This window comes from Halichoerus grypus, chromosome 1, assembly GCF_964656455.1.
Source record: "Halichoerus grypus chromosome 1, mHalGry1.hap1.1, whole genome shotgun sequence".
NCBI lineage: Eukaryota > Metazoa > Chordata > Mammalia > Carnivora > Phocidae > Halichoerus > Halichoerus grypus.
In genome coordinates this window covers 211,565,080-211,580,698 of record NC_135712.1, presented here as the reverse complement: position 1 = coordinate 211,580,698, position 15,619 = coordinate 211,565,080, and the positions used below count along the sequence as shown (strand labels likewise).

The 15,619-nt window shown below is 43.0% G+C and overlaps 1 protein-coding gene across 5 annotated transcripts in view; it reads left to right on the top strand.

The window, feature by feature from the left end:
* Nucleotides 1-15,619, top strand: part of ADGRE1 (adhesion G protein-coupled receptor E1) — a 61,718-nt gene that overhangs the window by 10,445 nt on the left and 35,654 nt on the right. For 4 of the 5 annotated variants that reach the window (XM_078056610.1, XM_078056604.1, XM_036066098.2 and 1 more), the window contains 4 exons: nucleotides 9,906-10,052; nucleotides 12,353-12,508; nucleotides 12,625-12,744; nucleotides 14,388-14,534. In XM_078056610.1, coding sequence (XP_077912736.1) covers nucleotides 9,906-10,052; nucleotides 12,353-12,508; nucleotides 12,625-12,744; nucleotides 14,388-14,534 — 570 coding nt within the window. Of the gene's footprint in view, nucleotides 1-5,523; nucleotides 5,796-9,905; nucleotides 10,053-12,352; nucleotides 12,509-12,624; nucleotides 12,745-14,387; nucleotides 14,535-15,619 lie in introns of those variants that run through there. The other variant, XM_078056607.1, reaches the window with a different exon arrangement.

The following is a 15,619-nucleotide window of genomic DNA, read 5'->3' as shown; positions in this document are numbered from 1 at the left end:
ATTGGATTTGGGGTTCACTCTAACCCAGTATGAACTCATCCTAACTTGAATATATCTGCAAAGATCTAATCTCCAGGTTATGTCTCATTCGCAGGTTCTAGGTAGACATGAATTTTGGGGAGCCCGCTATTCGAACCCAGTAGAGTTGATATAACAGTTAGGTGAAACACTATACAAACTGTAAAGTACAAGTTGATTCCATTTCTCAAATTTCTAGTTGTTAGATAATTTTTATGTAGATCTAAGGAAACGAATTATTCATTCAAGAACTACTTTTATAAGTTGTAAAAAAATCATTTACTAATTAAAGAAAAAATGAGATAATTCCTACCCCAAAATAAAGTTACAAAAGAAGACAAAAGAATTTTTATGTCTAGTATGACATTTCATTATGTAAAATTAACTCATTTTAGAAAATCTATAGTCATGGGATGTATGAGGCAGGAATTACAACATATTGAACATCAAGTTTAATTTTCCATTAGTTATGTTGATGATTAAATTATGTTGATGAGATAGTGTGCCCTTGAGCCAAAGCTTAACAGTCTACTTGCAAGTTTTTGGGGGTTTTTTGCTTTTATTTTATTTTATTTTTTATTTTTATTTTTTATTTATTTTTTATTTTAATTTTTTTATTATGTTATGTTAGTCATCATACAGTACATCATTAGTTTTTGATGTAGTGTTCCATGATTCATTGTTTCTGTATAACACCCAGTGCTCCATGCAGTACGTGCCCTCCTTAATACCCATCACTGGGCTAACCCATCCCCCAACCCCCTCCCCTCTAAAACCCTCAGTTTGTTTCTCAGAGTCCGTAGTCTCTCCTGGTTCATCTCTCCCTCAGATTCCCCCCTTCATTTTTCCCTTCCTTCTCCTAATGTCCTCCATGCTATTCCTTATGTTCCACAAATAAGTGAAACCATATGATAATTGACTTTCTCTGCTTGACTTATTTCACTTAGCATAATCCCCTCCAGTTCCATACATATTGATGCAAAAGTTAGATATTCATCCTTTCTGATGGCTGAGTAATATTCCATTGTATATATGGACCACATCTTCTTTATCCATTCATCTATTGAAGGGCATCTCGGCTGTTTTCATAGTTTGGATATTGTGGACATTGCTGCTATGAACACTGGGGTGCACGTGGCCCTTCTTTTCACTACATCTGTATCTTTGCCCAATAGTGCAATTGCTGGGTCATAGGGTAGCTCTATTTTTAAATTTTTGAGGAACCTCCACACTGTTTTCCAAACTGGCTATATCAACTTGCATTCCCACCAACAGTATAAGGGAGTTCCCCTTTTTCCACAACCTCTCCAAAATTTGTTGTTTCTTGCCTTGTCAATTTTTGCCATTCTAAATGGTGTAAGGTGGTATCTCAATGTGGTTTTGATTTGAATTTCTCTGATGGCTAATGATGATGAACATTTTTTTCATGTGTCTGTTAGCCATTTGTATGTCTTCTTCAGAGAAGTGTCTGTTCATGTCTTCTGCCCATTTTTTGACTTGATTATTTGTTTTTTGGATGTTGAGTTTGAGAAGTTCTTTATAGATCTTGGATACCAGCCCTTTGTCTGTAGTGTAATTTGCAAGTATCTTCTCCCATTCCATGGGTTGCCTCTTGGCTTTGTTGACTGTTTCCTTTGCTTTGCGGAAGCTTTTTATCTTGATGAAGTCCCAAAAGTTCATTTTCACTTTTGTTTCCCTTGCCTTTGGAGACATGTCTTGAAGGAAGCCCTATGGCCGATTTCGAAGAGGTTACTGCCTCTGTTCTCCCCTAGGATTTTGATGGATTCCTGTCTCACCCTGAAGTCTTTTATCCATTTAGAGTTTCTTTGTATATGGTGTAAGAGAATGGTCCAGCTTTGTTCTTCTGTATATAGCTGTCCAATTTTCCCAGCACCATTTATTGAAGAGACTGTCTTTTTTCCATTGCATATTTTTTCTTGCTTTGTCGAAGATTATTTGACCATAGAGTTGAGGGTCCATATGTCGGCTCTCTATTCTGTTCCATTGGTCTATATGTCTGTTTTTGTGCCAGTACCATGCTGTCTTGGTGATCACTGCTTTGTAATATAGCTTGAAATTGGGCAACGTGATGTCTCCGGCTTTGTTTTTCTTTTTCAACATTTCCTTGGTGATTCAGGGTCTTTTCTGATTCCATACAAATTTTAGGATTGTTTGTTCCAGCACTTTGAAAAATGCCATTGGTATTTTGATTGGGATGGCGTTGAAAGTATAGATTGCTCTGGGCAGCATAGACATTTTAACAATGTTTATTCTTCCCATCCATGAGCATGGAATGTTTTCCCATCTTTTTGTGTCTTCTTCAATTTCTTTCATAAGTGTTCTGTAGTTCCTAGAGTATAGATCCTTTACCTCTTTGGTTAGGTTTATTCCGAGGTATCTTATGGTTTTTGGTGCTATTGTAAATGGAATTGTTTCTCTAATTTCTCTTTCTACAGATGTGTTGTTAGTGTATAAGAAAGCAACTGATTTTTGTGCATTGATTTTGTTTCCTGCCACATTACCGAATTGCTGTATGAGTTCTAGTAATTTGGGGGTAGAGTCTTTTGGGTTTTCCACATAAAGTATCATGTCATCTGTGAAAAGAGAGAGTTTGCCTTCTTCTTTGCCAATCTGAATACCTTTTATTTCTTTTTGTTGTCTGATTGCTGTTGCTAGGACTTCTAGTACTATGACCAAATGGACCTCACAGATATATACAGAACATTCCGCCCTAAAAAACAGAATACTCATTCTTCTGGAACGCACATGAAACTTTCTCCAGAATAGACCACATACTGGGTCACAAATCAGGTCTCAACCCAGAATAGACCACATACTGGGTCACAAATCAGGTCTCAACCTCAACCAAAAGACTGAGATTATTCCCTGCATATTATCAGACCACAATGCTTTGAAACTGGAACTCAATCACAAGAAAAAATTTGGAAGAAATTCAAACACTTGGAAGCTAAAGACCATCCTGCTTAAGAATGTTTGGGTCATCAATGTGAGACAGGAGTCCATCAAAATCCTAAAGGAGAACACAGGCAGCAACCTCTTCGACCTCAGCCGCAGCAACTTCTTCCTAGAAACATCGCCAAAGGCAAGGGAAGCAAGGGCAAAAATGAACTATTGGGACTTCATCAAGATAAAAAGCTTTTGCAAAGCAAAGGAAACAGTCAACAAAACCAAAAGACAACTGACAGAATGGGAGAAGATATTTGCAAATGACATATCAGATAAAGGGCTAGTATCCAAAATCTATAAAGAACTCATCAAACTCAACACCCAAAGAACAAAGAATCCAATCAAGAAATGGGCAGAAGACATGAACAGACATTTCTCCAAAGAAGACATCCAAATGGCCAACAGACACATGAAAAAGTGTTCAATATCGCTCGGCATCAGGGAAATCCAAATCAAAACCTTAATGAGATACCACCTCACACCAGTCAGAATGGCTAAAATTAACAAGTCAGGAAATGACAGATGTTGGCGGGGATGCGGAGAAAGGGGAACCCTCCTACACTGTTGGTGGGAATGCAAGCTGGTGCAGCCACTCTGGAAAACAGTATGGAGGTTCCTCAAAAAGTTGAAAATAGAGCTACCATATGATCCAGCAATTGCACTCCTGGGTATTTACCCCAAAGATACAAAAGTAGGGACCCGAAAGGCTACGTGCACCCCGATGTTTATAGCAGCAATGTCCACAATAGCCAAACTGTGGAAAGAGCCAAGATGTCCATCAACAGATGAATGGATAAAGAAGATGTGGTATATATATGCAATGGAATATTATGCAGCCATCAAAAGGAATAAGATCTTGCCATTTGCAACGACGTGGATGGAACTGGAGGGTATTATGCTGAGCGAAATAAGTCAAACAGAGAAAGACATGTATCATATGACCTCACTGATATGAGGAATTCTTAATCTCAGGAAACAAACTGAGGGTTGCTGGAGTGGGGGGTGGGGTGGGAGGGATGGGGTGACTGGGTGATGGACACTGGGGAGGGTATGTGTTCTGGTAAGCGCTGTGAATTGTGCAGGACTGTTGAATCTCAGATCTGTACCTCTGAAACAAATAATGCAATATATGTTAAGAAAGAAAAAAAGAAGAAGAAGAATGTAGCAGGAGGGGAAGAATGAAGGGGGGGAAATCGGAGGGGGAGAAGAACCATGAGAGATGATGGACTCTGAAAAACAAACTGGGGGTTCTAGAGGGGAGGGGGTTGGGAGGATGGGTTAGCCTGGTGATGGGTATTGAGGAGGGCACGTTCTGCATGGAGCACTGGGTGTTATGCACAAACAATGAATCATGGAACACTATATCTAAAACTAATGATGTAATGTATGGGGATTAACATAACAATAAAAAAAATAAAAAAAAAAAAAGAATGTTTGGGTCAACTAGGAAATCAAAGAAGATCTTAAACAATTCATGGAAACCAATGAGAATGAAAACACATCAGTCCAAAACCTATGGGATACTGCAAAGGCGGTCCTACGGGGGAAATACATAGCCATCCAAGCCTCACTCAAAAAAATAGAAAAATCCCAAATTTACCAACTAACTTTACACCTCAAAGAACTGGAGAAAGAACAACAAATAAAGCCTAAGCCATGCAGAAGAAGAGAAATAATAAAGATTAGAGCAGAGATCAATGAATTAGAAACCAGAAATACAGTAGAGCAGATCAAAGAGGCTAGAAGCTCATTCTTTGAAAGAATTAATAAGATCGATAAACCACTGGCCCGACTCATCCAAAAGAAAAGAGAAAGGACCCAAATTAATAAAATCATGAATGAAAAGGGGGAGATCATGGCTAACACCAAGGAAATACAAACAATTATTAGAAATTATTATCAACAACTATATGCCAATAAATTAAGCATCCTGGAAGAAATGGATGCCTTCCTGGAAACCTATAACTACCAAGACCGAAACAGGAAGAAATTGACAACCTGAATAGAACAATAACCAGTAACGAGATTGAAGCAGTGATCAAAAACCTCCCAAAAAACAAGAGTCCAGGACCTGATGGATTCCCTGGGGAATTCTACCAAACATTCAAAGAAGAAATAATACCTATTCTTCTGAAGCTGTTTCAAAAAAAATAGAAACCGAAGGAAAACTCTCAGACTCATTTTATGAGGCCAGAATTACCTTGATCCCCAAATCAAGCAAAGACCCCATCAAAAAGGAGAATTTCAGACCAATATCCCTGATGAATATGGATGTGAAAATTCTCAACAAGATCCTAGCTAATAGGATCCAACAGTACATTAAAAAGGTTATCCATCATGACCAGGTGGGATTTATCCCTGGGATACAAGGGTGGTTCAACATTCGAAAATCAATTAATGTGATAGAACACATTAATAAGAGGAGAGAGAAGAACCATATGGTCCTCTCAATTGATGCAGAAAAACATTTGACAAAATACAGCATCCTTTCCTGATTAAAACTCATCAGAGTGTAGGGATAGAGGGAACATTCCTCAATTTCATAAAAACCATCTGTGAAAAGCCCACAGCGAATATCATTCTCAATGGGGAAAAGCTGAGAGCATTTTCCTTAAGATCAGTAACACGACAAGGATGCCCACTCTCACCACTGTTGTTCAACATAGTACTAGAAGTCCTAGCAACAGCAATCAGACAACAAAAAGAAATGAAATGTATTCAAATTGGCAAAGAAGAAGTCAAGTCCTAAGATCTTTGGGGTGACATGCAAAGGTCCTGAGATCAGAAAGAATTTGGGGAACTGAGCAAAGGTGAGCATGGCTAATGGGACAAAGTAGAAGATGAGCTGGAGAGGTTGGCAGGTGCCAAGTCACAAAGGGCTGGGTTGCAATTCTGATTTGGGGTGGGTTTGAGTTATGAGCAATTGAGCCAGAGGAAGAGGGTAATGGGAAGCTCAGATGAGAGACCGCAAGTGGCAATGTGCCGGAAGTTTGCAAAGAACAATGTTGCCTTTGTAGATGAAAGAGGAAACTGTTAATGAGAAGAGGTACAACTAAGATGTCCTGCAGGGAAAGGAAATAAACAAGGCATATTGTAAGAAGTGAAGAGCCTGACTCTAAAGACCCAGAGAATAATCCATCCCTTAAAGTTTTTGCAGCACTTTATAAAGTGCTTTCCCACTCTACCAATCAATGTTGGCATTACCGTTTACTCCTCTTTCTTTTACACCCCACACCCAATCCATTGGCAAATCCTGTTAACACCACCTTCAGAATAAACCCCGAATCTTGTGCCTTCCACAGCTCCCAGTGGGGTTGCATCCACCATCCTCGCTTATCTGGACAGGTGTAGGCACCTCCTCCCTGGTCATCCTGCCCCTCTACAGTTCATCTTCCAGCCAGGGGCCACAGGATCCTGTTAAAACCTCAGTCCTGCTGTGTCCTGGCTGTACTCAGACACCTCGTGGCTCCCAATGCTCTCCATAGAAAGCCAGAAGTCTAGCAGATGTAACATGATCTGTCCATGTCCAGGCCTCCAATTTCCCCCTGCCCACCCTGTTCCAGCCACACCGACCTGCTTGTAACTCCACCAAATCTCCAGGCGTGGTCCTGCCCCTTCATGCACTTACTGTTTCCTCTGCCCTAGGTACCTTCATAGCTCACTCACCTCCCTCTGGTCTTTATTCTAATGTTAGCTTCTCAGCAAGGTCTTCATTATTGAGCACCGACTGTGTACTGGGCACTGTTGTATGCACTCAGCACACAGCAGTGAATGACACAGACACAAATCCTTGCTTTCTAGAAACTCAAAGTCCATCAGGGCAACAGACTTAATCACAAAAGTTTTCACAAAGAATTGTCTTAGAAATTGCCTGAAAATTGATTCCATTTCCAACCAGAGCTACCTCTTCTTGGGTAGCAGTAGTGAAAATCCCTCACTTCAGGTTTCGACAGGCTTGGAGCTGCCACTCAACAGCTGTGTGTCCTTGGACAAGTTACTTAACCTCACTGAGCCTCAGTTGTCCATATCTGTGTAATGGGAATTGTATTAGTATCCTACGGCTGCTCTAGCAAATTACCACAAACTTGGTAGCTTCAAACGACAAAAACATTAGCTTACGGGTCTGGAGGTCAGAAGTCCAAAGTGGGTCCCACTGGGCTAAAATCAAGATGTCAGCAGGGCTGTGTTCCTTTCTGGAGGTTCTAGAGGATAATCTGTCTTTTTGCCTTTTCCAGCTTCTATAGGCCACCTGGATTCCTTGCCTGTGTCCCTCCTCCTCCATCTTCAAAGCCGGCAATGACTGGCCAGGTCTTTCTCACATTGTGTCACTTTGCCTCTCCTGGCTTCATCTTCTGTTTATAAGGACCTTTGTGATTACATTGGCCCCATCTGGGTAATCCAGAATAATCTCCAGAATAATCTCTTCATCTTGGGATCAGCTGATTACCAATCTTAATTCCATCTGAAACCTTAGTGCTCCCTTACCACATAGCATAATATATTTGTAGGTTCTGGGGATTAGGATGTGGTCATCTTTGGAGGGGCCATTATTCTGATGACCACAGGAATGATAATATCAAATAAGTCTCTTCCCAGGCACCTAGAAGCCTGCCTCCACCTCTGGCTTTGTCTTTCTGGAGCTCACAATGTGGTGGGGGAAATGATCACTAAAAAGCTAATCACACAAATAACAAGCAACTATAATTATTATAAGTGTCATAGAGGAGGAGCACAGGAAGCCTTGGGAGAGTGAGGGTAGGCTTTCTGGAGGAAATGACACTTAAGCAAGACCTGAGGAGTGAAAAGGAGCTGGCCAGGCAAAGCAGAGGCAAAGGGAATAGCACATGCAAAGGCCCTGAGGTGGGAAGTCTGGAAATGGAGACGAACACGAGATGAGGCTTAAAGACGTTGTTGGGTCTGGTCACGGGGGTCTTGTGGGTCCTGTTAAGTGGTTTGGATTTTAATTCTGAGTGTGACAGGGAGCACTGTAGGCAGGGGTGGAGGTAGATGATCAAATTTGTATTCAGAGATGACTACTATGTGGAGAAGAGATTGGAGGGGACAATGAAGGATTTAGGGATATAGAATCCAGAAGAGGATCTGTGGAAATGGAGAAAAGTGGGTAGATGCCAAATGCTATTTGGACAGAGAACCACAAGGGCTTGGGGACCCACTGGACGTGAGGGTGAGGGCTAAACAGGTAAACTGAGGTACAAAGAGGTGAAATCACTGGTCTCAGAGCTGAACGGGCTAGGATGTTGTTTTGACTGTTTCCACATAAATGAAACAACAACTTAGAAATTTATTTTTTAGAAGTTCATTCTTTTTCTTCTCATACATCTCCAACTTGTAGGTGGAACAGGGTGACAGGGCTGCCCAGATCATCCCAGCTCCCAGGTGTCTCCCATCTTATTGCCTCTCTATCCCTCAGCATGGTGGCTTTCCCAAACCATCATCCCCATGGTGAGGAATAGATCAGCCCACTCTGTCCATGTTCCAGCCCAGGGAGAAGGGGAAATGGGAAGGAGGCAACGTGTTTATTCTTTTTAAGGGCATGGCCAAACACTATGCATATCACTTCTACATGTGCCCACTGGGCAGATCTTAGCCTTGTGGCCACACCTAGCTGCAGGAGATGCTGGGAATGCAGTCTTTAACTGGATGGTCATGTTACTAAAAAGAAGCAGGAGAGATGGGTCTGGGGCAATAGCTGCTGTTCTCTCCTTGGAAGTTTGCTGCTGGAGCTTTAACCCAGGTCTTCTCTGCTCCAAAGGCTGAAATGTTGAGTCTCAGACTCTTGTGTCTAGAGTTCTGATGCTCATGGTGTGGGCCATGGACCAGCAGCATCAGCATCATTCAGGGGCTTGTGAGAAATGCAGAATGTCAGGCCCCTTCCTAGACCTGCAGAATCGGCATCTGCTTTTCCCAGATCTGGGACCCAGGTGAGGCAGATGCTGTTGGTCTGAGGACCACACCTGCATTAGCAAGTGTCCAGGTCAGTGCATCTAACACTTTCCTGTGCACACAGATCACACAATGGTCTTGCTAAAATGCAGATTCTGATTTATCAGTTCTGGGGTGGGGCCTGAGATGTTGCCTTTCCATCAAGCTCCCAGGTAGTGCTGATGCTCCCACTTGACAGCACTGAACAGTTTCTCAGGGCTGTTATAACCAGTTGCCACAAACCAGGAGGCTTAAAAGAACAGAAATCTATTCTCTCACTGTTCTGGGGGCCAGAAATCTGAAATCAAGGTGTCTGCAGGGCCATGCTTTCTCTGAAGGCTCTAAGCGAGAGTTTGTTCTGGTGTGGCTGGCAGTCCTTGGTGTTCCTTGGTTTGTAGGCACATCACTCCAGTCTCTGCCTCTGTCGCCCACATGGTGTTCTCCCTGAGCCTGTCTCTGTGCCTCTTCTCCTTTTCTTATAAGGACGTCAATCATATCAGATTAAGGGACCATCCTACTCCAGTAGGATCTCATCCTCACTGAGGTCTTTTTTTTTTTAATTTTTATTTATTTATTTGAGAGAGAGAGAGCGAGCATGAGAGAGAGAGAGAGAAAGAGAGAGAGAAAGCACGAGCAGTGGGGAGGGGCAGAGAGAGAGGGAGAAGCAGACTTCCCACCCAGCAGGGAGCAGGATGCGGGACTCCATCCTAGGACCCTGGGATCACGACCCAAGCTGAAGGCAGACGCTAAACTGACAGCCACCCAGGCATCCCCTTCACTGAGGTCTTAATTACATTTACAAAGACTCTATTTCCAAATAAGTTTGCATTCTTATGGGGGACCAGGGTTTAGGGCTTCAGCATATTTTTTGGGAGGCACAGTTCAGCCCACAGCAGTCCCCTTCATATTCTCATGCTGGCTCCCTTTGAAGCCCACCCTGGGGCTCTAATTTGACCTCTTCCCTCTGTGCTGCCCAGATGTGAATGAGTGTCTGGATACCACCATGTGCCCAGCTTACGCAACCTGCACCAACACTTTGGATAGTTACTACTGCACTTGCAAACGAGGCTTTCTGTCCAGCAATGGACTGACGCAGTTCAGGGGCCAAGGAGTGACATGCGAAGGTAAGTACATACCCCCTCAAAACCCTCCAGCATATTGTAGGAAAATCAGGTGGAAGCTGGCTGGGTAGTGGATGTAGGTACTTTTTCTTTTCCTGAACATTTTTCTCCTCCTAACCCTCCCTTATCCTTCTTTTCTTTCTTTTTCTTTTCTTAAAAATTTTTTTTAATTTAAATTCAGTTAGCCAACATATAGTATATCATTGTTTTCTTTCTTTTTCTATAATGACAATGATTCCTGCTCACTCAACATTCCAACGATTCAGAGCTAACATTAGAATGAAAATAAAAGTAAAAACCATGCTATTTGTCAATATCCAAAAATAACCACTGATTTCATTTTGGGAAGTCTCCTTTTGGTTGTCTCTCCATGCAGAAAACAACAATTTCTAACATTCACTGAGTACCAGGTCCCCTGTGAAGGGCTTTCTGTGCATTTTTACATTAAACTGAGTGCAGGCATCATGATGATCCCCACCGTACAGATGAGGAAACTGCTTGGGGCACTGGAATGACTCATCACGGTCTTGTGGTTGAACTGGCCTCCAAACCCACATCTTTCTGACTAACAGCAATTTCTGAATCACGTCGCCTAGTTGTGAGGTGTTGGGGAAACGTATTTACCCTCTCTAAGCCTCAATGTTTCCATCTGTAGAATGAGTGTATGAGAGTACCTACCTCAAAGGATAGTTGGGAAAATTAAATGCAGTCATGTGTATGCAGTGTGCTAGGCACAGTACAAGTGTTGTAAGTAATATAAATTGAAATAATCCCCAGAATGAGCAAAGTTCTTTGTCTGTATTTCTTATATTTAAATGCCAATTCTCCCCTTGACAGTCAAGATCTGACTGTGCCTCTGAATAAGAGCAGGGGTCGGCAAACTATTTTATGCAAGGGGCCAGAGAGTAAATATTTTGGAGGTTGCAAGCCATATGATCTCTCTCATGACTACTTAATACTCCAGTTTTAGTGCAAAAGCAGCCATAGATGATACACGAAGGAATGATGTGGCTTTGTTCCAACAAAACCTTATTTATACAAACAAGTGGTGGACTGGATTTGACCCATGAGCTGTAGTTTGCTAGGCTCTGAATAAGATAATTCATTTCCATTGTTGTAGTGCCCAGGGTGCTCCCAAATCCTTCTTTACCTTTGGGTTACAGTTCATGGGTTATTTGGTAAGCTTCAGTAGTCCTGATGGGCTCCGGTTTCCAAATTTGGGTTGAAATCAACATTCCGCATCTAGAAAATTATGGGATACTACAGCAAGGATTTCATCCCCTTTATGACTTTGACCTCCCTATGGTGCCCGATATCTTGTGAATATTCAGTAGATACTTGTTGAATGAAGCAACACGTTACCTTATTCTTTATGTCAACTACAGATTTAATCAGCCTTAATTGGTTGTTTCTAATGTTTTACTACTTCAAATAAAAGTGGAATGAACATTCCTATGGTCTGATCTTGATGTAGAGGGGCAGCTCCCAATTTCTGTCTAGGAGAGGCACAGTTTTCTGGGAGGAACTATAAAAGACTTGCCTTGAAGCCGTATTTGCACAACAAATATGTAGCAAGAGTTTAGGATGACTTGGCAGACCAGGGCTGAAGGAGACTTGGGTTGGACCACCCCATGGTACCACGACTGCACAATTTTATGGGTCCTCCAATTAGTAAATTGCTCTTTGTGGGTTTGCAAATTGTTCTTTTTTATCTACTGCTGGGTAGCAGAGCACCTGCGAACTTAGTACATCAAAATAATGGCAATCATTTTTTTGTTCATGAATCTGTCATGATTCCGCAGCACCTCACAACATGTCTCCCTATCTGTCATTTGGGTTGAGTTTGGTGAGTGTGGCTTGTCTCTGTTCCATGCAGTGTCAACTGAGTTGGGTCAAGTGGGGGCTAGAGGATCCACTTTAAAGAGAGCACACTCACATGGCTGGTGAGCTGGTGCTGGCCTTAGGCTGGCTGCTCCACCAGGGCTGTGGGCTGGAGGTCTTGGTTCTTCTCCATATGAGCTGCTTTTTTCATGGCTGGTTCCTCACAGTATGGTGGCTGAGTTCCAAGAGAACAGGGAGGGAGTGCACGGTATCTTTAGGACTTGGTGTCACCACCTTCACAGTCACAGCATGCTCAGGTTCAAGGGGAGGGAATATAGACCCCACTCCTTGCTGGAAGGAATACAAATTCCCATAGAATGAAGGGCATACAGCATGGAAGACATCATTTCTGCCATCTTTGAAAATACAACCTGCTACACATGATGAGGCAAGTTTGTAACTCCAACTCTTTCTGTGTCCAGATATAGATGAATGTTCTCAAAGCTCCCCACCATGTGGTCCTAACTCAGTCTGCAGAAACCTTCTGGGGAGATACAAGTGCGGCTGTTTCCCTGGTTTCTTTTCTCCCACCGGAAATGACTGGGTCATGGGAAATCCGGGTCGTTTCTCCTGCACAGGTAATGCTCTCAGGCATGGGTCTTTGGTGAACAGTGACCACTTAAGTTGGGTACATGTGTCCCTCACCTTAGACACACAATCTTTGGTCTGCTCACTCTCCTCCACTGCTCCTCAGACATCAATGAATGCCTCTCCAGTGGTGTCTGCCCAGAGCATGCTGAGTGTATCAACTCCTTGGGAAGCTACAGTTGCAGCTGCCGGGTTGGATTCATCTCTCACAACTCCATCTGTGAAGGTATAGAGGACCTGTTTTTCTTTATTTACCTACTTAATTAATTAAGAACCACCTTACTTAATGATCCTGTGAGGTAGGGATTATGATCTTCACTTTGGGGATGAGAAAATTAAGGCTCAGAGCATTGAAGCAACTTCCCCAAGGATACAAAGCTGTTCAGTAGAAGAGGCAGGATTTGAATTCCTGCTGAGGGCCTACTATGAGTCAAGCAGTGGGTCAGGCAGTACTTGAGAGTGATGAAGGGCTCTCTCCCTAGAGTGATATCCTTCCAGGGAATATTGGCAATGTCTGGAGACATTTTTGATTGTCACAACTGGTGGTGGGGAAGGAGGGTTGTGGGTGCTACTGTGATCCAGTGGGGGGAGAGGCCAGAGATGCTGCTAAACACCCTGCAATGCATGGAACAGCTTCCCTACAACCAAAAATAATCTGGTCCCAGATGCCTGTAGTTCTGAGGTAGAGAAACTGTCCTGGGGAGAGCTCGGACTCAAACTTCAGAACTTTTACTAAACTGTATTTGACTCAAGACCTGAGAGTTACCCTCAACCCCCCACCACACCTCCATATTAAAACAGTCATCATATCTTGGGGAATTTACCTGCTAAATATGTCTTAAATCTCTCCATTCTTCCCCATCCTTGGTCCGGGTTTCACTGTTATTTTAGCAGACTCCTCACTGGGCTTTCCTTTCCTCCAGTTTTGTCCCCTTGAATCCATCCTCCAAACTGTAGCCAGAATATTCTCACAAGATGCAAGGGCTCCATCTTCCTGAGTCTGGTGCAGTGCTACCATGCTCATTTGTAGGGAGGGTGACCCCATCAAGTAAGGCATGGAGTGATCAAGACCTTATCACATCCCCTTGGCTCGGAATGAGAGATATTTGAAGTCCTCTCTGATTTTTCTGATCCATCTGTAGCAGTTAGCTATTGCTGAGTAACAAATCACCCTGAAAGTCAGTAGCTAGAAACAAACACCATCTACTTGGCTTTCTATTCTGTGCATTCAAAGTTTAGGTTGGGCTCTGCCGGGTCAGTTCTTTGGGTCTCTATTGGGCTTTTTATGTGTCTGTGGTCAGCTGTGGGTCAGCTTTGCTCATCTCGGCTGGGCTGCCTCATATGTCAGGGGGATCATCTGGGATGATCCATCTCTCTTCTACTTTGTCTCCCATTCTTCATTAGGCTAGTCTAGTGCTTGTTCATATGGAAGAAGCAAGGAGCCCAAAGAATGAACAGAAGCAAATAACTCTCTAGAGGTCTAAGTATGGAACTGGCACCATATCATTTCTGCTGCATTCTATTGGCAAGTGAACATCATAGGCCAGCTAGATTCAAGATGTGGGGAAACAAGCTCCACATCTTAAAAGAGTAGTGGCAAAAAGTCACATTGCACCACACCATCTGCAGCCCATAGTGTAGGTACGGGGAAGAGTAAAGAAGGACAGCCATGTCTATGGTCATTACTTTTTGGAGCTATTTACCACTCTCCGGTTATATATGTTGGGACAGAATTTATTCTCATGGCCATGCCTAACTGCAAGGGAGATGAAAAGGAAGGCGAGAACATGCACAGCAAATCTCTGTTTGCAGTCTCCTGTTCTCATTTCTTCATTCACTTTGACTTGGGTTTTCATTTCCACTGAACAGATGTGGATGAATGTGCTGATCCCGGAATTTGCCCAGAGCATGCGACTTGCCACAACAGTCCTGGAAGCTACTCTTGTGTCTGCAACCTAGGATTTGAATCTAGCAGTGGAAACGTGAACATCCAGGGCCCAGGAGAAACATGTGAAGGTAGGTGGGAGGGGTTTGTTGGGGAACAAGATCCAAGTCTGTTGGCAAAGACCACAGTGGTAGGGGAGGGGTCAGGATGAGTCTGGGCTGAGCTCAAAGTCCTCACCTGCTAAGCTGAAGCCAATAATCACTCACTCATTCATTCATTCATTCATGCACTCATTCAACAAATACTTCCTGAGCACCTACTATATGTCAGGCACTATTATAGGGATGGTGGATACAGCAGTGAATAACAGAGGCAAAACTATTTGTTCTCCTGGAACTCATCATCCAGTGCCGGGAGAGATAGATAGCAACATAAATGCATGAACATACTGTGTGCCAGGAATAGTTGAAGGCGATAAAGATAAATAAGGCAGGAAAGGTGGATAAGGAGAGCTGGGGTTGGGGTTCTACTTTTAATAGAGTAGTAAGGAAAGACCATGCTGAGAAATTGATATTTGAGAAAAGATGTGAAGGATGTGAGGGAGTGAATATTGGGTATCTGGGGAAGGGTGTTCTAGGAGGAGGAAACAGCAGGTACAGAAGCCTGGAGGCAGGATCCCAGACAAGGTGTTATGCTTTTCCATTCACGTGCTCATTGTCTTCCCAACAACCTGGTATCAGTGTATTTTATACCCATTTTACAGATGAGAAAAATGAGCCTCCATTGTGTTGGAACAACAGTCAAATAGATAGGAAGTAGGGAAGTCAGGATCCGAAATGTGCCGAGTGTGATTTCACACCCTGTGCTCTACCATCATGCTATTCTGCCTCCAAATGAGGTTGCGACATCTGGAAACGCAGGTTGGGGGCTTGCCTCGGGCCAGCATCGACTTAATCCCCAAATTCCCAGACTCTGACTCAAGACAGCCTGGGAATCTGTCCTCTAACAAGTCCAGAAGCAGATAGAGCCTGATTTTAAATCCTGGGTGTGCCTTTCACAGGCTGTGTAACTCTGCACAATTATGAAGCCTCAGTTTCCTTATCTGAAAAAACGGAAATAATGTTAGTGTGCACCTCACAGGGGCTACTGTGAAGCATTTCTTGAACAGGTGCATGTAGGACCTTCCTCAGCACCTGTCACAAAAAAGCTCAACATG